At 37.6% G+C, this 24,915-nt stretch overlaps 3 protein-coding genes across 3 annotated transcripts; all 3 read right to left on the bottom strand.

The window, feature by feature from the left end:
• Nucleotides 1-1,314: 1,314 nt before the first annotated feature.
• Nucleotides 1,315-2,877, bottom strand: LOC141641584 (uncharacterized). Its single transcript, XM_074450241.1, has 3 exons — nucleotides 2,517-2,877; nucleotides 2,165-2,449; nucleotides 1,315-2,069 (listed from the first exon to the last, which is right to left on the bottom strand). Exons 1-3 carry the CDS (start codon nucleotides 2,875-2,877, stop codon nucleotides 1,315-1,317), a joined length of 1,401 nt encoding a protein of 466 aa, XP_074306342.1.
• A 14-nt stretch (nucleotides 2,878-2,891) lies between these two features.
• Nucleotides 2,892-15,678, bottom strand: LOC141641583 (uncharacterized). The gene is made up of 6 exons (XM_074450240.1): nucleotides 15,644-15,678; nucleotides 7,213-7,485; nucleotides 6,935-7,028; nucleotides 6,070-6,870; nucleotides 3,317-3,440; nucleotides 2,892-3,157 (listed from the first exon to the last, which is right to left on the bottom strand). The coding sequence occupies exons 1-6, from the start codon at nucleotides 15,676-15,678 to the stop codon at nucleotides 2,892-2,894; spliced, it is 1,593 nt and encodes a 530-aa protein (XP_074306341.1).
• Nucleotides 15,679-19,088: 3,410 nt separating this feature from the next.
• Nucleotides 19,089-20,330, bottom strand: LOC141630979 (uncharacterized). The gene is made up of 2 exons (XM_074443709.1): nucleotides 19,408-20,330; nucleotides 19,089-19,319 (listed from the first exon to the last, which is right to left on the bottom strand). Exons 1-2 carry the CDS (start codon nucleotides 20,309-20,311, stop codon nucleotides 19,276-19,278), a joined length of 948 nt encoding a protein of 315 aa, XP_074299810.1. The 5' UTR covers nucleotides 20,312-20,330; the 3' UTR covers nucleotides 19,089-19,275.
• Between the last annotated feature and the right edge of the window lie 4,585 nt (nucleotides 20,331-24,915).

Raw genomic sequence — 24,915 nt, 5'->3', positions numbered from 1 at the left:
CATAGATTAATCTTAGCATGTGAAATTAGACTATGTCGGTGAACACGTGTTTTAGCAAACAATTTGGTCGAAGTTGGATGTTAGATTTAATACATGTGAATGCCATAAAATTAAATCATACATAATAATAATTACGATAAATGAATTACAATAATTAAAATTACAAATATTATAAGGTTTAATTGACCTACGTCAAAAGCACACTCAAAGACGAGATTTCGAAGAAGAAAATAAAAGAAAAATAAACTTAGAATTAAAATATGAAAATATGTCAGATTAGAGGTGATAATACGAATAATAGTTGATTTAACCCGTAATTAGGAGCTACGTCACAGCGAGAAAGAGTTCAGAGACAGAGACCAACCCAGAACAGGCGCAACATCTGTTGCGTCCTCTGGAAGAGGCGCAGCACTTCAGGCGTTTGTTCTAGAGCTGGGTTCTGGCTGTGAAGTCAGAACCGCTACATTGTTATCGTTCGTTGGTAAAATTAAGGTGAATTATCGATATTAGACTCGAATTGAAGTATTTTAACCGATTATATATATCTGGGCAAGCCGTAAAACGAATTAAAACAAGAAATTACAGCAGTTTACATGATTATGATTATACGATGAACTCGTGTTGGAAATACAAAAAAAAAAAGCAAAACTTGAGGTTAAATTAGGACGAAACTGGAAAACCAAGATTCAGAAGAAAACTTATGTATCAAATTAGGATTCCAGAATCTCGGCATGAACAAATCGAAACCCCGAAGAATCGATTTGAATTAAAACGGCGAAAACCCGAAAGTATTGAATTACTCGGGATTAAGGACGAATTAAGCGTTGTAATTAAAAGGGAATTGTTAAAATATATGATTTATATACTGAAACAACAAAGAAAACAAAAAAACGAAAGAAATAAGAAAAAGAGAAACTTGCAGGAAGTCGAGGAAGAAGAAGAAGAGCAGGAGCAGCAAGCAACCTCTGGAAGAGGCGCAGCAAAGCTGCGACCCTTCAAAGAGGCGCAGTTGCTGCTGCGTTTCTTCTCGGCGTCTGACCTCTGTTGTTTCGTAAAAACGGTTTTAAAAAATGGATTTTAAATCGGTTTTTGAACGTGCTTTTGATATAGATTTACATTAATTGAGAAGAAATAAAAGTAAGGTAATAAAATGGGATTTATACCCTCAAGCTTACATGTTTGACGAAACGAGATTGACTAAAGTTATCGTTTTAGTGATTTTTTTTTTTTTTTTTTTTGGGAAAGGTAAGCTTCTCATTAAATAATTAACCAAGCCCATTACAACAATTTTGTAAGATAAGCACTATGCTTATCCTAATTCTTACATATTATGTCAATCCAATGCAATGCTTTACTATTCTTACTACCAATTCTAATACTATTCAACCTTAGCCGAACTTCATTGTGAATCTGTCTGACTAAGCTTTCAGGTCTAAGGAGAATCATATCCACCCTGCATTTGTTCCTGCACCACCATATATTATTCATCAAGGCTGCCAACACAACTGCAAGCACTTTTTTCCTCGCCAAACATCGTGATCTCCATTTAATCCACCAGTCACAACAATGCTCTGCAGGCAGCTGAAAAGGACACCACCTGTGAACCAAATCCCTGCATTTTCTACTGTACTCACACCTGAAAAAGAGGTGCTCATGGTCCTCCTCAACCAGTCCACACAGGAAACATAGGTTATCAGGAATGATCTGCATCTTCTTGAGCCTATCTTGTGTGAGTAGTCTCTCCTGAGCTATGAGCCACACACATAACCTATGTCTGGGCAACATCCAACGAACTGTCACCAATGATGCCCACCTGACTTTCTCAATATCAGGTCGAAGAAAATTGTATCCTTGCTTAATGGTATACTGCCCTGTCAGTTGTCCCACACTACCATAAAAGAGTTGATGAAAAATAGTCTTCACTTGACAAATTTTGCGCCAAGCCCAACTACTGTTGATTGATGGTTCATACTCCTTCCAGGTGCATCTTTTGATATAAATGGAACGCACCCATTTGACCCACAAATGGTCTGCTTTCTGTTTAATCCACCAAACGTATTTCCCCAGTGCTGCAATGTTCCAATCAGACAGTTTCTTTATCCCAAGCCCTCCTTGGTTAAATGGACGACATATAGCATCCCAGGACCTTCATGTTGTTCAGTACCATGCCAAAGAAATCGTCTGCACACTGCTTCAATCTTGGCAATAACAGTTTTGGGAATTATAAAAGTCCGTGCCCAATATGAATGCAGGGAACTAAGCACTGATTCCACAAGAACCAGTCTGCCAGAGTAAGCCAACTTTCTAGACCATAATCCCCTTATTCTCTCAACAACTTTCTCTACCAAACAATGACATTCTAAGACTGACAGTCTTTTAGGAGAAACATTGATCCCCAAATACTTAAAAGGAACCTTGTCAGGTTTCATTCCAGTCTCAGATTCAATCTCTGTAATCAAAATTGCTCGATCATACCATTACAAAAAAATTAGATTTCTCCTTGTTCATTTGCAGACCTGAAGCCTTAGAGAAATAGCCAAAAGCATTCAGTAGTAACTCAATACTCTTCCTATCCCCCTTACAGAACATAATCAGATCGTCTGCAAAACAAAGGTGGGTCAGTCCAATGTGTTTGCAAAGAGGATGGTGCCTAAACTGCCTGTGCCTCTGAACTACCCTCAAAATCCTACTGAGGTATTCAATGCAAATGGTGAAAAGGAGGGGAGACAATGGGTCTCCTTGTCTCAAACCTCTCTTCCCTTGGAAGAAGCCAAAGGTCACACCATTAAGAGCAATAGAGTAGGAAGTAGTAGTTACACATTGCATAAGCAACTCAATAGTTTGAGGAGGGAATGCCAAAGCAGACAAAGATATCATGCACAAAATCCCACTCAACGAGAATCATACGCTTTTTGCAGATCTAATTTCATCAACAATCTGGGAGAACATGCTTTCCTCTTGTACAATCTGATTAGATCTTGGCAAATAAGTATGTTCCCCACTATGTCCCTCCCTTTAATGAAAGCACTCTGAGAAGGACTTATAATATCAGGCAAGATATCTCTCAATCTATTACAAATTAATTTGGAAAGGCATTTGTAGACAGTGTTACAACAAGCAATGGGCCTGAATTGCTTGACATTATCAGGAATAGCAACTTTAGGTATCAAAGTAATCACAGTGTGATTACATTGCTTCAACAGTTTTCCCTTGGTAAATACATCCCTAACAGCAGCAGACACCTCAGGGCCAACAATGTGCTATGCATCTTTGAAAAATTGGCTCCCAAAGCCATCAGGGCCTGGTGCTTTGTTACCAGGGATATCAAACATTGCCCTCTTAATTTCATTATCAGAAAGGGGAGCTAGCAGAGAAGCTCTATGATCAGCTGTTAGACATGGCCCCATCCTGACAATAGCCTGGTTAATAGGAGTCACAGGCTAAGACTCACCAAGGAGTGACATATAAAATTCTTCAAAAGCACTCTTAATGTCACCAGGAGAACAGCATTCCTTTTGTCTAATATCCTTCACTTTGTATACCTGATAATAAGAGATTTGTCGTCATTTCCTAATCAAAAACAATTTATAAAGAACCCAAATTAAGTAGTATAATTAGGGTGTCGAACACAAAGATGGCGGGGGTTAGATACTTGGTTTGTTTTAGTCTTTAGTTTAGTCTAATAAATGAAGGAGGTTTGATTATAAACTAAGATGCAAATAAATATAAAATTAAACTAAATGAACTTGTAATTTATCAATATGAGAAAGACTAGAGCTTTCGGGTTCACTCGGGTTATTGGGGGCATAAAACAAGATTAAAACAAGATATGGGTGATGACAATGGTCAAAGAATTAAGACTAATTTCCTAGTCACCTCAAGTTCATTAACAAGTTGTCACTTAATTAAGATGAACTCAATACTAACATGGCATATAGACCTTCCAATAGCATAAGCATCAAGACAAGTCAAACATGTCAAAGAAAGGGTCAAACTTTCGTTCAAACAATTCTACGAACACTTAATATGCATAAGAACAAGACCGATTGATCTACTAATCGTAACATAAAGACCATCCAATAGCTTAAGCACCAAGACAAGTTAAACATGCTAATAAAAGATTCAACTTTCGTTCAAACATTTCATCGAGCACTTCATATGCATGAAAGTAAATACCAATTAATCACCCAACACCAAATGTTATTAACCCAATTTTATACCCATTAATGACCCAAGATCCCCCTAAACACTATATGAGACTACTCACACATGTTCATGGATGAGAAATCACCAACAATATGCAACAACACACAAGTAAACATTGTAAACATGATAAAGATAGAAACTTTGAATGGATAATAATTAACCAACATAAAAGATGTAAACTAATGAAAGTAAATGTAAACAAAGGATGAGAATTATACCAACTAAGATGAAAGTAATGAACTTGGATTGATAAAGGAGATGAATTTCTTCTTGTCTTCCAAAATACAACCCAAAGATGACCAAATGTATGCTAATGAGAAATGAAGAACTTAGATAAATTAAAGAACAATTACATTGATTTCTAATAAAGATTACAATTTTTCTAGACTAATTGAAGAGAGGAAAATTAATTCTAGGGTTCTAAATATTGAGAGAGGAAAAATAGAGAGACTAATCTAAATTCTAGTCTAATTCTAATGTAAGGTAAACTAATGGTAGTAATGTAATGTGTCTCCTTATATACTAATTTACTAATTAATAATACTACTAATTACTAATAATAATAATGATAATAAATAATAATAATCCTAATAATTCTAATCACAAAACTAATCCACCCTTATACAAAGTCAATCGACACACAATACAAAAAGAAAAGGACAAAGCATCGACACAAATGAAAAAGGTAAAACGAGGCAGAGGGGCCCTGCCGGCAGGCCGGCCGCCGGCCGTGGCACTGGTAGCGAGACCATGAAGAAAGGAGAGCAATTTTGGTGTTGCGTGTTGGCTGCCGGTGAGCCGGCAGACGGTTTACCGGCATAGAGCACAAAATTGATATTCGAGATGGATTGCGGTGTTGCACGCCGGTTGCCCGGCTACCGGTGGCTATGACCGGTAGCGAGTTCTTCAAACAAAGGAGATAAATAGGGTGTGTTTGCCTGCCGGAGGAGAGAACGGCTGCCGGTTGGCCGGCATAGAGAAACAGGGGAGGTGTTTGTGCGAGTTGGTTTAAGGAGGGAGTTGTGGGTCGTGGTTGCTTCTGTTGTGGCTGCCGGCGGTTGGGGAGTGTTGGGTGGTGATAGTAGTTGGCTTTAGTGGTGATGTGTGGTGGCCACGGTGGTTGTGGGTGGCTGTATGGTGGTCGAATTTGGGCAGCAAAGACGGTCACAAAACATGGTTATTGTTTGTTCATGTCGATGGACAGGGGGTATAGGGGAGGTCGTGGTGGCCTCCACGGTGGTCAGTGGTGGTGATGGAAGGTTTTGTTGTGAAGTGGGAAGTGGGAGGATGTTATTGGTGGTGATGGGTGGCTCCCACGGTGGCTGGAGGTGGATTTGGTGGTGGTTGAAAGATGGTCGCATGAAATGGGTGTTGTTTGTATGTTTGTGGCTAGGGGTGGAAGAAGGGTTTGTGGTGGCTTTTTCGGTGGTCCATGGTGGTCGTGGGTGGTTGGAATGTGATGTTGGAAGTGAAGGGTGGTTAGTGGTTGTGGTTGGTGGCTGCCACGGTGGCGGAGGTGGTAGTAAAAGCTCAGCAAAGACCGTCTGAAATTAGCAGCTGCTCCTTTACTTAGTTTATTTTCCCATGATTTAGCCTATTTTCACCTCCGCCATTTCTTCTCATAATCCCGTCTTGCTCTTCCGCCTCACTTTCCCGTCTTGCCTGCACATTAAATTAATATAATAATAATAATAATACTAATATTATACATAAATACAATTAATTATTAATTATAAACTAATACAACTAATTATTATAAATTAGTAATTAAATGAGCTTTTTAGACATTTAAGCACACAAAATCGAGTCGGAATAAGGTATAAATGCGGGGTAAAATACGACTAAAATGCTACTTATCAATACCCTATTATGGCTTCTGCGTTTTTTGATCACTGAATGAAAATAAGAAGAGTTCTCATCTCCCTCAGCAATCCAGGCTGCTTTAGCTTTTTGACTAAGGAACATATTTCGAGCTTTGATTAGTTCTCCCAATACTGCAGCACACATTTTCTCAGTATGACAGAGTTCAGAATTCAAAGGATCCTGAACCAGATTCACCTGAATATCTTTAAGTGCTAACTCAGCGACATTAGTTAAGTTCTCAATATCACTGAATTTCTCCCTATTCAGGTTCCTGAAAGCTTTTTTCAATAACTTCAATTTCTGAACCACTCTAAACATTGGTGTCCCCTGAACTACTGTACTCCAACAATTCCTGACAGTAGAATCAAACTCCTTAGAAAATGCCCACATATTAAAGTACTTAAAAGACTTAGTACGTTGCTGATGTGAACATTCCAAGGAAATGAGACAGGGGCAATGATCAAATAACCCCTCAGGGAGGAAATTTGCCACACTGTCAGGAGGGAAGGTAGTGATCCAATCATCATTTATCATTACCCTGTCAATTCTACTATACACTTTATCACCAGTTTCATACTTATTATTCCACGTAAAAAAAGCACCAGTCGCTTTCAGATCAGCCAAATTGCAATCCTGAGTAACCTGGGCCAAAGGAAGAACATCGGCATAAGAAACAGGTGCCCCACCAATCCTTTCGTTAAAGTCCAAAATAGCATTGAAGTCCCCACAAACCACCCAAGGACCATTGATGCCCCTGTGGTAATCTCTAATGCTATTCCAAAGACTCTCCCTCTCTACAGCCTTATTGAAACCATACACCAAAGTATACCAGAAAGTTTTCCTCCTGAATTTATCATACACGCACCTCAGAATGTATGGCCTGGGCAGTCACATCCTTCACATTAACATCAAACATAGAAGGGTCCCATAATAACCATACTCTACCCCCACTGTGTAGGCTAGAATTAGTACATATGGACCAAGTCTAACACAAAGTATTCCTTACTTTATTCCAACTATGGCTTTTTATTTTAGTTTCAACTAAACCAAATAAACCTACATTATTCATATTAAGAAAATGCTTTATTTCAAGCTGTTTGTTAATACTATTCAGGCCTCGCACATTCCAAAAACCACAACTACCCATTGTCAACAAGGACCCTACTTCTTTCACCCTTTTCAACAATCCTATCTCTTGTCTTCTGAATAGAGTGACTCAAGGTTTCCATGAAGCTCAAGCCTCCCGGTATAAAAACTCTTTTCTCCCCAGACTCCTGTCTCATCATCCTTGTAAGGAGTCTTCTAGGCATGGACTGCTCAACCACTGGTTTAGACACAATCACAGGAGTAACAATGCCCCTCTCAACAGTAGCAGCTCTCTGCTGAGTTGGAGCTGTTGACACGTTTGTCGCGTACCTGTCAAAAATAACCAACTGGCTCTAACTAATATAGCTAGGGAAGTCGGGTCGAATCCACAGAGAGGTAGGAATTTGTCGGCTAAATCTAAGTTCGTCAAGGTAACCAAATTGGGGGTTTATAAATGTGATTTTCTAAACTAAAGAGAATAAGGAGAAGAGAATAAAAGGGAGGAAATAAACAGATAGAGAGAAATAAGACAAACGGTTCACCATAATCATCCGGTCAAGTAATCTAGGTCTCAGGTCAATGTTAATACAGTCTAAGGGGTAGCGAACGTCACCTTTCGGTCCTTAATTCACCCTAAAGCGTAAACAACTTAACTTTTGCCCTCACTGCAATACCCTATTGTTCGCTACTAGTCTCGCGTTTTCCAACCTTTCGGTCCAGGTCAAGGATCACTAAGAATTAAATGTCTAATTGCGTCGACTCAATTAGACGGATACAATTAATTGTAGCATTTAACCAACAAAGACAAGATACCAAGATTAACCTAGTAAATCGATTACTCTCCCTTCATATTATGGATCCCCTATAGTCTCAGCATAAGAAAATTAGCTACTCATAATCATTGAATTATCAATAACAACAAACAGATAATTAAAACTAGACATGATGATGAAACTAATAAGGATTCAATTAAGCAATTATGATAATAAAGAGAAGAAGAATTAAAGCAATAAATAAGATTAAGAATAAAACTAGAATGATAATACCAATCGCAAAATCCAAATCCGAGTAGCAAAGTATAGAGGAGGAATAAAATCCAAAGAACAGTGACAAAGTATAATGGGGAAACGAACGAACGAAGTGAAGAGAGGAGTAACGTAGTTACTCTCTCAGTCTTATACTAAAAATCCATCCTAAAACCTAATCTATGGACTAATTACAAAAGCCCATGAAATAATTAGGCGGAAATTAACTAAAGCGCAAGAAACCACTCGATCGAGTAGAAATAATCTACTCGATCGAGCACTTCATCACCAAACCACTCGATCGAGTGGAAACAAACCACTCGATCGAGCACCTCGTGCAAAAACTCCTCGATTGACTCCTTAAATAGCTCAATCGACCAATCTTGAGCAAATAAAGCATTCGATCGAGTAATTAATCACTCGATCGAATGGTCTAAGCACGTTAAAACTTGAAATGCTTCCCGAATCCAGCTCACGTGTCTTCCAAGTGTTAGATTTCCAAGCTCCGGCTCCTTATTTTCCATGAATGCATACAATTGGGACAATTAAGGCTCGATTTAGCTCCTCTTCGGTTAATTCCTGCAAATTACATAAAACGAACCAAAGTAGAACATTCGGAAGTATTTGTAGCCAGGTGCTACATAAAAAGTACAGAAATGCGTGTAAAAATGAGGTAAAAACCTTATATAAAAGACACGCATCAAACCTCCCCAAACCAAACCTTTGCTTGTCCCCAAGCAAATATGAATGCAACTAAGAAAAAACAGTGGAACGGGACCAACGCACAGCTACAAATCACCCACTAAAACCTATTTAATGCAACAAAATGACAAAGTGGCAAATGAGAAGTGCAAAAGAGTTAAATCAATGTTTCAAACTTACTGAACCGTCGACCTTGCAAGACTCAAAAGATGTCGGACTCTCACGGGTCGCTCGTCACTCAAAATTAGGCACAAGGTGAGTATATATGTGAAAGATAGGAATAAATAAGACACTCACCTAACTCGACCTATAAGGACATGCATGCAGTTAACATTAATAAAGTCTCTACAACCGTACATATGCATTCCAACCATACTAGTGACCAAGACACATGCCGAGGACTTACATTTGGGTAAGTGAGATAACGGGTAAAAAAGGGCTAAGATGAATTTGGATATGTGGAGTTAATAGCCAGGCTAGCAACAACGAAACCAAATATAAACTGCATCCCAACTTCGTACTCAATGTAGCAAGATGAAACGGTGCAAAACCATGCACTAAGCTCACGAAACACCAAAAATCGTCAACTCCCCATGAGATATGAATAAGATATGGGAGTGAAAATCATTAACCAATTTCTTTTTTTTTTCTCATATGATTATTCTTTTCTTTCTCTTCTTTTCTTATTTCGCCTTCTTTTTTTTTTCTTCCTCTTTTTTTTTTCTTTTCCGTTTCATTTTTTCTTCAACAATTCTTTCATTCCCTTCAATTCTTCCACCATCTTCTGAAATCAGATGAAATAACCATATTGCAATAAAACATTCCAAGAACTACTCGTTACTAGCTCAGCTAGGGTAGGAAGTATTATAGAAAGTAGTTGATAGGACAAAAAGGCAATTTGGCTATGTGAGGCTCATGGGTAGAATGAAATAAAAGGGACTGCCTCTCCTAACATGTGTCACCATCCACAGACCGAATGCATACAGGTATTAAGAAGACCAGACTCATGCTTATGCAAATTGATGTTACATGCCTTAAAGAGAGTACTACTCACATCCTAAATGAAACCGGTCATGAATGTCACCAGTTTATAAAGCTCTAACCTCAGAATGTAATGTAGCTTGCCAACATATAGAATCAAGTCTATTCGTTCAGATAAGAAAGAAACAAAAACTCGTAGATTATGCACATAATCATGCCAACTAAATGTCAAGAATATGCAGGGCTCAAGTAAGGGTTCATAGTAGCGTCAATGTTCAAACGTTCCGACTCAAATTAAACATGAAATTTTGAAATTTTTTTGAATTTTATGGTTTTTAATTAAAACAACAATGCATGCGGAAATAAGTAAACGTGCAAGCAAAGATGCAAGAAAACATGCAGACACAGATATGGATGCATACCTCCCCAAACCAAACCGTACAATGCCCTCATTGTACCAAAAATAGGGAAAGACATGCAAACTAAGGAAAAAAGGATAAATGGAGTCGGAAAACTTACAAAACGTCATAAAGAGGGACCTCCCCAAACCGACCATGAACATGGGAGGTCAAAGAAAGTCAAGCAAAGAGCTCCATAGACGTAAAAACAAAGAAATGGGAGTCAAAACTACTCGATCGAGCAGTTAGAACAGCTCGATCGAGTGATCTGGCGCATGGAAGGACTCGATCGAGTAGAAAACCACTCGATCGAGTAAGCATGGTTTTGGTTCTGGTCGATCGAGGACAATATCACTCGATCGAGTGATTACTACCTCAAAAAAGTGCTCGATCGAGCACAATATCAGTCGACCGAGTACTTTGACCTGCAAAACACGCATTAAAAGCAAAGAAATACATGGGAAGTTCATAAAACAGCGTCTAAAGTTCAACATAAGGCTAAAGAAAAATAAATAGTCCAACAAAAGTACAAAAAAAAAACATCCGGCCGCCTCCCGGAGAGCGCTGGTTTAAGAGGTCCCGCACGACCTTTCTGGCATCAATTAACTGGCGCGTCAAGCTCGTCGAAGCGCAAGACTTCAACACGATTGTCTGCTTCACTCGCCTCGTGGTAATGCTTCACGTATTGGCCATTCACCTTGAATCTATGACCCTCGTAATCTTCAAGGTCCACGGATCCAAATTTGGTAACAGCTGTCACCGTATAAGGACCACTCCATCTGGACTTCAGCTTGCCAGGAAATAATCTCAACCGGGCATTAAACAGCAGCACCTTTTGCCCAACATGAAACTACCGAGGTGGGATTCTCTTGTCATGCCATCTCTTCGTCTTTTCCTTGTAAATGCGCGAGCTGTCATAGGCATTAAGCCTAAACTCTTCCAATTCATCTAGCTGCAAAAGACGATTCTGACCACACAACTTAGGATCATAATTAAGTTCACGAATTGCCCACCAAGCCTTACATTCCAATTCAACAGGTAAGTGACACGATTTCCCATAAACTAACCTATAAGGTGATGCACCAATTGGTGTCTTAAAGGCGATTCAGAGGCCCATAATGTGTCATCTAGCTTAAGACTCCAGTCCTTCCGTGATTTAGAAACTACCTTAGACAAGATCTCTTTCAACTCGCGATTAGAGACCTCTACCTGACCACTAGTTTGGGGATGATACCCCAAACCACGCCGGTGTTGGACACCAACTTTAGACAATATGGAAGTTAGTTTCTTTTCTTTAAAATGCATCCCCCCATCACTAATGACGACCCTAGGGACACCAAAACGGGGGAATATGATCTTTTTAAACATCTTAATCCTGGTCTTAGCATCACAATGAGGTAAAGCAATTGCCTCAACCCATTTTGACACATAGTCTACAAATTTCTTAAGATGTACCATGTTACCTTTATCGGATGGGAACGGTCCTTGGAAATCAATGCCCCAGACATCGAAAACCTCAACCTCTAGGATGCCGTTTTGTGGCATCTCATGTCTCTTTGAAATGTTCCCTGATCGTTGGCAAGCATCGCAAGCTGAAACAAAAGACTTAGCGTCAGCAAACAAAGAAGGCCAAAAAACAGATCGAAGTACCTTAGCCACGGTGCGCGATGGACCGTGGTGACCACCATATGAAGAGGAGTAACAGCCTTCCAGGACTATTTTGGTCTCCCACTGCGGAATACACCGTCTGTAGAGACCGTCTGCACATTCCTTAAATAAGTAAGGATCATCCCAAAAGTACTGCTTAGCGTTATACAGAAAACGCTTCTTTTGCTGATGAGAAAGGTCGGGCGGCAGCTTGCCACTGACAACGAAGTTAGCTATATATGCATACCAAGGTTCTTGGTTAACAATAGACGATATGACAACAATTAAAGTATCGTCAGGAAAAGAATCATCTATAGGTAGAGAATCTTCCCCTTCTTGTCGCATCAGTCGCGACAAGTGATCAGCTACAACGTTCTCAGCTCCTTTCTTATCCTTAATCTGCAAATCAAACTCCTGAAGTAGGAGTATCCATCTCAGTAGCCATGGTTTAGCCTCCTTCTTAGCAAGGAGATGCCTCAAAGCTGCATGGTCAGTAAAAACAGTAACTTCTGACCCAACTAAATAAGTACGAAACTTCTCTAAGGCATAAACTACAAATTAGCGCTCTTTCTCAGTGGTAGTGTACTTCACTTGAGCCTCATCCAGAGTTCGGCTCGCATAGTAGATAGCATTCAAAGCTTTGTCTTTCCTTTAGCCTAACACCGCTCCTAGTGCATAGTCACTCGCGTCACACATAATCTCAAACGGCAAGTTCCAGTCGGGAGGCTGTATGATTGGCGCAGAGACTAAGGCCTGCTTTAACCTGTTGAAAGCAGAAAGACAATCATCAGTAAACACAAAAGGGGCATCCTTAAGCAAAGAATCGTGTAAGTGGTTTAGCAATCTTTGAGAAGTCCTTGATGAACCGGCGATAAAAGCCGCGTGACCAAGGAAACTCCTCACCCCCTTAACGTTAACGGGAGGTGGTAATTCTTTGAATCACTTCCACCTTTGCTTTGTCAACCTCTATTCCCCTATCCGAAACTAAGTGCCCTAAGACAACTCCCTCGTTGACCATAAAGTGGCACTTCTCCCGATTCAAAGACAAGGTTAACCTCAATACAAATACTGCAACACTTTCTCAAGGTTAGACATACAGTTAGAAAAATCACTTCCATATACACTGAAATCGTCCATAAAAACTTCCATTATAGACTCAATATACTCTGAAAATATCCCCATCATACACCTTTGAAAGGTGGCAGGGGCATTGCACAAACCAAAAGGCATTCTGCGATATGCAAAAACGCCCTTAGGACTTGTAAATGTAGTCTTAGCCTGATCGTCTGGGTGAATAGGGATCTGAAAGAACCCTGAATACCCGTCTAAATAGCAGAAAAATTTATGAGAAGCTAACCTTTCTACCATTTGATCAATAAAAGGAAGGGAAAAGTGATCTTTCTTGGTGGCGGCGTTCAGCTGTCTTTAATCTATGCACATCCGCCAACCAGTCACTACTCGAGTAGGTATTAATTCATTCTTCTCATTCTTAACTACAGTTGTCCCTCCTTTCTTCGGGACTACCTGTACTGGATTCACCCATTTAGAATTACCGACAGAATAAATAATACCTGCATCCAGCAGCTTCATTACCTCAGCCATCACAACATCCTGCATCTTCTGGTTCAGCCGACGCTGACCCTGTCTGCAAGGTTTGTGATCCTCCTCCAGCTCTATCCGGTGCATACAAATATCGAGACTAATCCCCGTGATATCGTCCAGTGAATAACCCATTGCTTTCCTGTTTTTCTTAAGTACAGCTAACAAAGAGGTCAGCTGATCATCACTAAGCTTGGCACTAACAATGACTGGATATTGCTCTGTATCGTCTAAGAAAACATATTTAAGATGAGAAGGGAGAGGCTTACGCTCTGGTACCTTTACCTCAATGGAGCAAAGAGTGCTAATCATTTGTTCCACTTGCTCTCCCTCGTGCTCATCTAAATCATCAACAAGCAAATCCAACGCAGCGTCATCGTCGTCTGGGCTATCTGCACACTCATCAAAAAGCATAAGAGCTTCTAGTGGGTACTTCATAAAAGAACCCGACCAGAAGTCATAAATAGACTCGTCAATAATATCAACCGAATAGCAAGTGTCCTCTATCATTGGGCGAGCTAAAGTACTGGGCAGACTGAAAGTGATAGTGTCATCCCCTACTGCAATAGTCAAACGGCCTTGTCTGACATCAATAACGGCCCCAGCTGTACAAAGGAATGGTCTTCCTAAGATAATTTGGGTCCGAGTGTCCTCAGCTATATCCAAAACAATGAAATCTACTGGAATAAAGAGCTTGCCTATTTTCACAAGCACGTCCTCTAAGACACCTAAGGGCCTCCTAACAGATCTATCAGCCATCTGTAGGGTAATGTTAGTCACTTTAAAATGACTCATCTTCAGTTTCTTGCAGACAGGAAGGGGCATGACACTGACACTAGCACCTAAATCGCAAAGGGCCTTATCAATAACCATGTTGCCTATAATACAAGTAATAGAAAAGCTGCTCGGGTCTTTCATTTTAGGCGGACTCTTATTCAAAAGTAAATTACTGGACTCTTCCATGAGTGAAATCGTCTCAAATTCACTCAAATTTCTCTTACGCGTCAAAATGTCTTTCATAAACTTGGCGTAAGTGGGTACCTGAGTAACAAGTTCGGAAAAAGGGACAGTTACCTGGAGGTTCTTCACAACGTCCACAAACTTACCATACTGTTGCTCGATCTTTGCGTCCTTCAGACGACTTGGGAAGGGCACCCTGGTAGCGATGAGTGGCCCCGCAACTTTTTCTTTACCCTTATCAATGCGTGACGTCTCCACAGCAGGGGAAGATGACACGGTGGCGGTATTTGATAGTAAATTAGGATTCCTTCCACTCAAAGTACTGGATCGAGTACTTTTATCAATCGATCGACCAATTGCTTCTTCTGTTTCACTCGATCGACCATGTTTATCACTCGATCGAGTGATTTCTTCAGCATAGTTACTCGATCGACCAACATTGAATTCTGCACTTCTCGATCGACCACTATTTTCACTCGATCGAGTGATAGGATGAGTTAAATGTTAGGTTCATATACCTATTATTAGACTCCTCTAATAGTGAACTAATTAACTTGTTAATTATTTGTTCTTTAGATCTAGTGCATGCATAACAAAATGAAAGATTTATGAGAAAAACAATGTTCCTTACATTGTATAATGGTTCGAAAATTTGGGCACAAGTAAGGTCACCTTCCTTCACTTGTTCTTGAGCTAATAATGATGGATGATCCTCCAAGATCCCAAGTATAGAAATCCTCCTTAGATTGCACCCAAGACTTACCCTTAAACTAGTATACTAATTAACTAGATTATTATACTAGTATCCTTAAAAATTTCCAATATTATTATTATTACTACACTAGTAATGTAGTTTTGATATTAGAAAATATAAACAAGAACTTGTGAATCTCCAAAAACTTGTTGGAGAAAGCTAGAGAGAAGGAAGAGCAAAGACACTTGCATGTGGATTTTGTGAATGAATGTGTAAGTAAGATAAGAGACCAAAACTCTATAAAGAGAGTTGGGAAAACCGGGTGGGAAGAGGCAAGGGGAACCAAACAAAAATTGGAATCTCCTTTCTCTTTTTCTCTTATCAAAATCCTAGATGTGTAAGGCTACATAAAGGTAGGCACAATTATTTATATGAATATTATCACATAATATAAAATAATCACTACCCATTAGCCCACTCACCATTTCGGTCCATTCACCATAAAATGGACTACCATTTTATTTTGTCAATTTGTCATTTGTCACACAATATGTCACATGTAATATTTTACATGTTATTAATTAATTTAATGCATATTTATCCCATAAATATCATTTTACGAATTAATTAAATTACATATAATAAATTGACTAGTGATACTTGATCACATAAATAAAATGGGTCATAAAATTATAATTCACAACATCTTGTAATTATAATTAACCATTCATTCTTATCTCAATTGTTTCTCAAACAATATGCAATTTTAGTAATAAAGCATTTTTATTACCAAAATAAATCTTATTTAATCCCATTAAAATAAGATATTGATTTTCTCTCTCACAAGTAAATTGTTCACTTTTAAGGAATTGATTACCTCGTATCGTCATACAATTAATCAATTTATCCATTAAGGGAATTGTCCTTTAGGTGTGACCTTAAGGGATCAATCGACCACCACCGTCACACGACGACAAGAATGTCAAACTCTAGTCAACCAATCATTACCGATTAATGACGATCAGTTGATTATATAATAAATCATCCCTCACGTATTCTTAATTTGAGATTTAATTATGATATTTAAATCATGTGATCGCACTATTGTTGAGGACACATTTCCCAACAATCTCCCACTTGTCCTCGACAAGTGTGCGTCACCAATTCTCTTGTCCTATTACAATCTCCCACTCAATGCAAGGTGTCTTGAAGTCGTACTTACATTTGATCATATCTTGAGTGGTTTTCTCGATCCGAGATTAATCGTCTGACCGGAATTATCTATCATAGATACCTTCCGAGCGTGGCCACGCATTTCCGCTTAATCGCTCCTCGAGTGGCCTTGAGATTTCAAACAACCCCGACAAGGGGTGGACAATTCCTATCGCCCTATTCCCTTCGTTCACCACACCATCATAACCCAAAATATACCCAGTTTGACCTCGTTTAAGAAATCGTAGAGTATAAATCAAAGCTAATCAGAAGTTGTGCCAACTTGGGTGAATAGTCTCTAGTCAAAAGAATTGACTCATAAGAATACTATAGTAGCTCTTGCCACGACCAGGCTTTATGAATTACCAGAACTCTATAAGCGGTCACTGCCCGACAGATTGTCCCGTACAGTCTGCCTATGTGATCGACTAGTCATCCCACATGACTCTATGGCATTTGAACTTGCCATCAATCGCATCACACTCTAGTCACTTCGAGACGTCACCTCATATGAGTAACTAGGGGCGAATACCATGTCAATCCAGTTCACTTTAATGGGGTTCAATTTGTCTCTACAACCCATTCGGATACGACAAGGTAGCGGGTGAGTTTAATAAAAAAACTCAAACGATAAATATGATTATCACATATGAATAGTCAATACACTATTACTACTTCATATTCTATAATCTCTAGTGTATTAAAACACTAGTTAAAATGCAATACAAGCTTGGCAAGTGGATACACCCAATATCCATATATTCCAACTTAATTAATTGCTATTTCCTTCTATTCAACGTTATCTCTTAATAACATGAATTTCTCTAAGTATATGTCTAGACTTCACACTAGGCCTGAGCTCTTTAACTTGAAAGAAGCTCCCACTGTTATCGCATAACTTGTGATAAAGTCATTTGTAGAGGGATTCACCCTTAATCCCTACGTTGACCATTTTATCACAACTTACTTAGATTCCTTTTGTAGAATTTGCAATGCGTGAAACTAAAACACTTTTCTGAGTTTCTTACTCCTTAGTCAATAACATTAGCTTAGGATTTCATCAAATCCTTTCAAGCTTGGAAACTAAAGTTTGTGCAACCCTTCAACACCTTAACTCAGTTTATCATCCAAACATGTGTACAAGTCATCAATTGTACTTTAAGGCTTTCACAAGCCCATCTTATGAATTAACTTATTATTGACCTATCATGCACCTAGCATATGGTACATCACAGCACATGCGTCTGTTGGCATACATAATCGTTCTAATGGCGGAAACATTAGTAATCGATTTCATGTAATCAACAATTTAATGGGTTCAGTGAACGACTATGATTCCATCATAGTAATTCCACTTTCATCATCATGAATAAGCCATTCAACTTTGTTGATGTTTAAACATATACGAAAGAACTTATCTTCATAAGATTCTCAACTCTATGCCAATTTTCTCTCACATAGATTCAAAATCTAGAATACTTTGCATCCCTTTCCAAGTCTTCCAATTACTCTTACCAGAAGAGATCATTGGTATATTATTCTCAATAAGTAATATGTTATCAACATATATGACATGGAGAAACAATTCTAGCTCCCACTTAACTTCATGTATATCATGATTCTTCAATCATGTGAATGAAATAATTCACTATAATCACATGAACGAAAAGTATAATCCTTTAATGCTTGCTTAAGACCATTCTAGGTTCATTTAAGAAAGCTACGCATAATATGTCAGGATTCTTAGATCTTCATCTAAGGTTATGTGTTTCAAACACTTCCTTCTCTAAATTCCCATTTTAGAAAAGCGAAATTTTATTTGCCATTCTTTATTTAATGAAATGTGGCAATCCCTAACACAATTTATCTTGATCAACATCTTTATGTAAATCTTATGCATTTGTGTACTCTAAAGCTCTATTTCCCTTTAAAGAGACCCTCACTTTAAAGTAAATCTACTCATGAGCAACAATTTTCGGATTGTAATGCTTCGGCTCAAATGTAACATGGTCATGTTCGGCTCAAATGTAACATGGTCATAATACTATCACTTTCACAAAGTAATATTTTTAAACAATAAAGACAACCGCGATAAACTCCCACTGAACTATACTCTCATACTATCTTCATAGATAATAGTTCAATACCAACTCCCACTCTATAATTCAATTACTTTCACAAAGTAACATTTCAACTATAGGAGATGTTTGTGACGATTCAATTTACTCCCACTCTATTTCTCAGAAATACACCTAATTTCTCGAGAGATAGCTTTGTGAGGCACAAACATATATATATATTTAACGGAGTATTGGGATTTATCCAAGATAATGTATTAGCCTTCAAAAGGCCATCCCAAACATGGTAGTTTGATTCATGTAATATGGTTTAATAGACTCTCTATTTTAGGTATCTCACGGTTGACCATCCAATTAGAATAATATGTCCATATGGTATCGTGAATTCCCTACTTGATGAATTCAAAAACTCATTACAACTTTAGAATTGATCTTATGTAAATAAATTGTTACCTTAAGTAACAAAGACATAAGGAGAATCAGATTCATAACTTATGGACATATAATGATCCCATCATCATAATCGTCTACTTGATCAATTTGAGTTGTTTTTCTAATGTTTCTCTACGCAAGTAATTTATGATGATGATTTTAGAACAAACAACATAATAAAACAAGTGATTTGGGTTGAAAACCAAATCACCAATATCCAAAATACAACCCGTGTTCAAAGGATACAAACCAATTTCCAAGTCACACAAGGAAATCAAAATAGTTCTAAAAACATGAAATTCATCATAAATTTAAAGACAAAGCAAATTAAAAAGCCAAGCTTCCATTGATCCATCACCATGGTTGGCTACTCTAGCTTCCCTTGTGATCCTCTAGGCTTGCTTCTCCTTGCCTTTGTCCTTGCTAGGAGGGGGCCCTATTTACAATAAAAAGGGTAATCATCACAACTTGTATCACATACTAATTGAGATTGAAACATAAAAGATAGGGATAGTCATATATACCTACTGGAGTAACCTTTCCAGCTTTGATGTCGCCAAGATATTTGGAACAGTTTCTCTTCCAATGCCCAACTCCACAACAATAGTGGCACTTGTCCCCGGAGGGGGCACTGTACTTGGGCTTGGAGGTGCTTGCTTCATAAGTCTTAGCTGAGTTCCTGTTGGGAGTTCGCTTCTTTCCCTTTTTCCCGCTTTTCTTGAAGGTTTTCTTGCTCTTCTGATTGACATTGAGCACATCTTTGGTGGTGCTAACACTTAGCCCCATGTCCCTTTCGGCTTGCACAAGCATTTTGTGCAACTCATCAAGGGAAACCTTCTTATCTTGCATATTAAAATTCACCCGGAATTGAACATATGCTTTGATTTTGCTTAGGGAATGAAGAATTCGATCAATCACGAGTTCATCGGGAATTTCCACCTTATGTGATTTCAAGGTCTCAACATGCTCTATCAACTTGAGCACATGTGGACTCACCTTTTGGCCCTCTTTGATGTTAAGATCAAAGAATGCGGAAGCCGCCTCATATTGAATGACCCTAGGAGCTCGTGAAAACATGTTCACAAGCTTCATGTAGATCTCATGAGCGGTGCTAATCTTTATAGCACTTCTTTGGAGTTCGGCCTCCATAGCAAAGATCAATACATTTTTCATTGCAGCCGACTCCTTTTGGTAATCCTCATAGGATTGCCTAGCGGCGGACCTAGTATTAGGTGGTTCGGTGGGAGATGCCTCGGTAAGGTAACGAAGCTTGTCGTCACCTTGCGCGGCCAAGCGAAGTTGTGCATCCCAATCGGCGAAATTGGACCCATTCTTTTCTAACTTACATCGATCCATGAAGGATCGGAGCCATGACACATTGGAAAGCGGGGTGGAACTAGTGGATGCGGACGCGTTTGGAGTTGCCATTGCGGTTGATTAAAACAAATTTTGACTACAAAATAGGAAATGAAGGAATTTAATTATCATCTATCGTTTTAATAATACTTGTTAACATAACTACAAGTATTGCATTTATATAGTGACCTCCACCCAACTACATAAATGATTCCGAGATCCAAATTCATATTAACTTGGGCACGGTGAGCCGATTCATCCCTTATTAATATAACTCGGTAGATTAACCTTTTAATCAATTCTACTTTTAGAACTCTCGGTCGATAAAAATTACTCTAATTCTCATCTTTAGCCCGGAACACATGCGACTACGGTCAACAATACTTCCGTTGAGCTCAATCCAAATTTCGATGTAATAACATTTTACTACCCCACTTCGCCAACGTAACAAGGTTTGTATTACGGTGAAGCCGGATTAACTCCCTTGCGAAATTGGTACTTCATGAGTTTCTACTATTTGGTAAGGCTTTATCTCAATTATTATATGTGAGAGGTCTTGTCAATTTATTATCTATCACGTTTTAAGTGAACTAAAGCGGTGAACTACGATAATTATAATTGACACGGTCGATAACTCGATATGATATGCATGTGTTGTTATGGCGATTTGGCTATGCATGCAACATATTAAAAGAAATGCAAAGCAATAAATAAAATTCCTAGTATGGCCTTCCTTAAAATAGAAAATCAAATAATCTATTACATATTCGGAAACCAACTCCTTTGGTCCCTTGATTCTTCAAATGGCACGCCTCCCAAGACACCGTCTTTGTCGGATCACCCTTCCGAATGGCACCGTCTTGAAGATGCTCCATAATTACAAATAATAATAAAAATACAAAGCTATTCCTATTATACATTTGTAAAATGAAAACTAATGAAATAAAAATAAAAATAAAAGTGATACGAGATCACATTAAATTATAACCGAATCAATATTCCCTTTCATTACGGGTAATATCGATTAAATCTAAGGCCATACTAAGATAAAATTACATAATTCAAAATTATATAAATAAAAGACATTCAACAATTGAAATATGCAGCATTATAATATGTACCTATCATGCAAAATCATGTGCCAAATCGCCCTATTTAACTTATGTCGTACATATATAACCCTAGGTTTCATGGAAATGCGTGATAATAACCTTTTAAAATCACTAATTAACACTTAAATCACATCTAAGCTCAAGTTAATTATCCTAACACATTTTAGGACTCAAAAATCAGTCAACACTAAATTTTTGACAATAATTCAACTTGATTTAATTTTATGCTCATTTTTTACCTTAAAATCATAATTTATATGAAATAAATCCAAATTAATACATAAAAGTTTCAAAATTTGAATTTTAAATTTTTGAACATTCTGGAATAATTCCATGACCCTCATAATGTCAAAAACATGGTTAAAATTTTCGAATCAATTTTGAGAAAATATAGTTGCATTTTTATCGTTTTTATCTCATAAAATGTATAAAGTATACGAAAATTAAACCAATAATTTTTACAACTTTAGATCTGATAAGTGGGATATTTATGCAACTTAAAATAATTTTCTCAAGCCATGCAATACGTTTTAGCTAATTTTTGCTAAAATAGTCACTATTTATGCCATTTTTACTCAAAAATTCATAAATCATGCTAAAGAAGATATTTAAATCTAGAAATTTACATACTCTCTGTAAATCTTGCATGTGACATCATATTAAAAGATCATGGCTTAATTCGAAATTTAACTAATTTTAACCATTTTACCTCTTTTAATCCATTTTTATCTCATAAAAATCATAAATCATGCAAAATTAATCAAATTAACTCGTCCTTTTACACACAACTTGTAAAATATGCATGTGAGGTCATATAAATTTTTCAAGGTCAGAAACGAAATTTAACTATTTTTAGCATTTTAATTCCCATTTTAGTCATAAAAATGTAATAAAATGACCAAAAAACCTTAAAATGAGCAATAAATTTCCATGAATCATAAAAATGACCTAAAAACATTTTAGGACCAGAATATATAACATGCATGGTGATTTCGTGACTTATACTAATAAATCACAAATTTTTAAGTTTTATATGTTAATCTTTTAACTCGGAAAAACAATAACCGATTATGCATGCAACATCCTTATGCTCTGATACCACTTGTTAGGTTCATATACCTATTATTAGACTCCTCTAATAGTGAACTAATTAACTTGTTAATTATTTGTTCTTTAGATCTAGTGCATGCATAACAAAATGAAAGATTTATGAGAAAAACAATGTTCCTTACATTGTATAATGGTTCGAAAATTTGGGCACAAGTAAGGTCACCTTCCTTCACTTGTTCTTGAGCTAATAATGATGGATGATCCTCCAAGATCCCAAGTATAGAAATCCTCCTTAGATTGCACCCAAGACTTACCCTTAAACTAGTATACTAATTAACTAGATTATTATACTAGTATCCTTAAAAATTTCCAATATTATTATTATTACTACACTAGTAATGTAGTTTTGATATTAGAAAATATAAACAAGAACTTGTGAATCTCCAAAAACTTGTTGGAGAAAGCTAGAGAGAAGGAAGAGCAAAGACACTTGCATGTGGATTTTGTGAATGAATGTGTAAGTAAGATAAGAGACCAAAACTCTATAAAGAGAGTTGGGAAAACCGGGTGGGAAGAGGCAAGGGGAACCAAACAAAAATTGGAATCTCCTTTCTCTTTTTCTCTTATCAAAATCCTAGATGTGTAAGGCTACATAAAGGTAGGCACAATTATTTATATGAATATTATCACATAATATAAAATAATCACTACCCATTAGCCCACTCACCATTTCGGTCCATTCACCATAAAATGGACTACCATTTTATTTTGTCAATTTGTCATTTGTCACACAATATGTCACATGTAATATTTTACATGTTATTAATTAATTTAATGCATATTTATCCCATAAATATCATTTTACGAATTAATTAAATTACATATAATAAATTGACTAGTGATACTTGATCACATAAATAAAATGGGTCATAAAATTATAATTCACAACATCTTGTAATTATAATTAACCATTCATTCTTATCTCAATTGTTTCTCAAACAATATGCAATTTTAGTAATAAAGCATTTTTATTACCAAAATAAATCTTATTTAATCCCATTAAAATAAGATATTGATTTTCTCTCTCACAAGTAAATTGTTCACTTTTAAGGAATTGATTACCTCGTATCGTCATACAATTAATCAATTTATCCATTAAGGGAATTGTCCTTTAGGTGTGACCTTAAGGGATCAACTGACCACCACCGTCACACGACAGTAATGTCAAACTCTAGTCAGCCAATCATTACCGATTAATGACGATCAGTTGATTATATAATAAATCATCCCTCACGTATTCTTAATTTGAGATTTAATTATGATATTTAAATCATGTGATCGCACTATTGTTGAGGACACATTTCCCAACATTAAACTGCTCGATCGAGTAGAAAAGTCACTCGATCGAGCGTTTACAGCACACGCAGCAAGTATTTCCTCCAAAAACTCGTCTAAATCATCATCCGGGTTATCGTCAGCTATCAAAACCTCGTCTTCTTCATGAGTAAGGTCATTTTGAAAATTCATTGCACTGACTGGATCGCATATTGGAAGAAGCTTGGCTTGGTCTGTCGCGACTGTTAACTGCGCGACTTGTTCTTTCAATTCCGATATAACCGTTTCAGATTGCCGTGACATACTCATCATAATGGATTTTAATTCGGCAATTTCTTCACTTGCAGAAGGAAGAATCGGTAGTGGAGTTGGCGTGGAAGGGGTAGAGACATTCTTTATTTCTTCATATAGCTGAGAGAAAGGAACTCCCTGCTTGTATTTCTGATAAGCAAGAACGCGCTCTATACTTTCCATGCACAAGATAGGATCGTGCCCTTCCATGCCACATCTACCACATGGCTTTGTATGCTCTGTAATCGTAGGCATCTTGGCAAATAAACTTTCAAAGCAGCAACTAACCTGCAAAACTAATCAAAATTTTGCAGTAATGAGATCAGCCTCAAGGAATAAATTCCTTGAGACAAGGGACAAACTTATTTAAAGCAACAAAATTGCGCCACCTCCCCGGCAACGGCGCCAAAATTTGACATGTTTGTCGCGTACCTGTCAAAAATAACCAACTGGCTCTAACTAATATAGCTAGGGAAGTCGGGTCGAATCCACAAAGAGGTAGGAATTTGTCGGCTAAATCTAAGTTCGTCAAGGTAACCAAATTGGGAGTTTATAAATGTGATTTTCTAAACTAAAGAGAATAAGGAGAAGAGAATAAAAGGGAGGAAATAAACAGATAGAGAGAAATAGCTAAGACAAATGGTTCACCATAATCATCCGGTCAAGTAATCTAGGTCTCAGGTCAATGTTAATACAGTCTAAGGGGTAGCGAACGTCACCTTTCGGTCCTTAATTCACCCTAAAGCGTAAACAGCTTAACTTTCGCCCTCACTGCAATACCCTATTGTTCGCTACTAGTCTCGCCTTTTCCAACCTTTCGGTCCAGGTCAAGGATCACTAAGAATTAAATGTCTATTTGCGTCGACTCAATTAGACGGATACAATTAA

The sequence above is a fragment of the Silene latifolia genome, chromosome 2 (assembly GCF_048544455.1).
Source record: "Silene latifolia isolate original U9 population chromosome 2, ASM4854445v1, whole genome shotgun sequence".
Classification (NCBI taxonomy): domain Eukaryota; kingdom Viridiplantae; phylum Streptophyta; class Magnoliopsida; order Caryophyllales; family Caryophyllaceae; genus Silene; species Silene latifolia.
The sequence above is the reverse complement of the archived record's forward strand: the minus strand, read 5'-3'. Positions and strand labels throughout refer to the sequence as shown.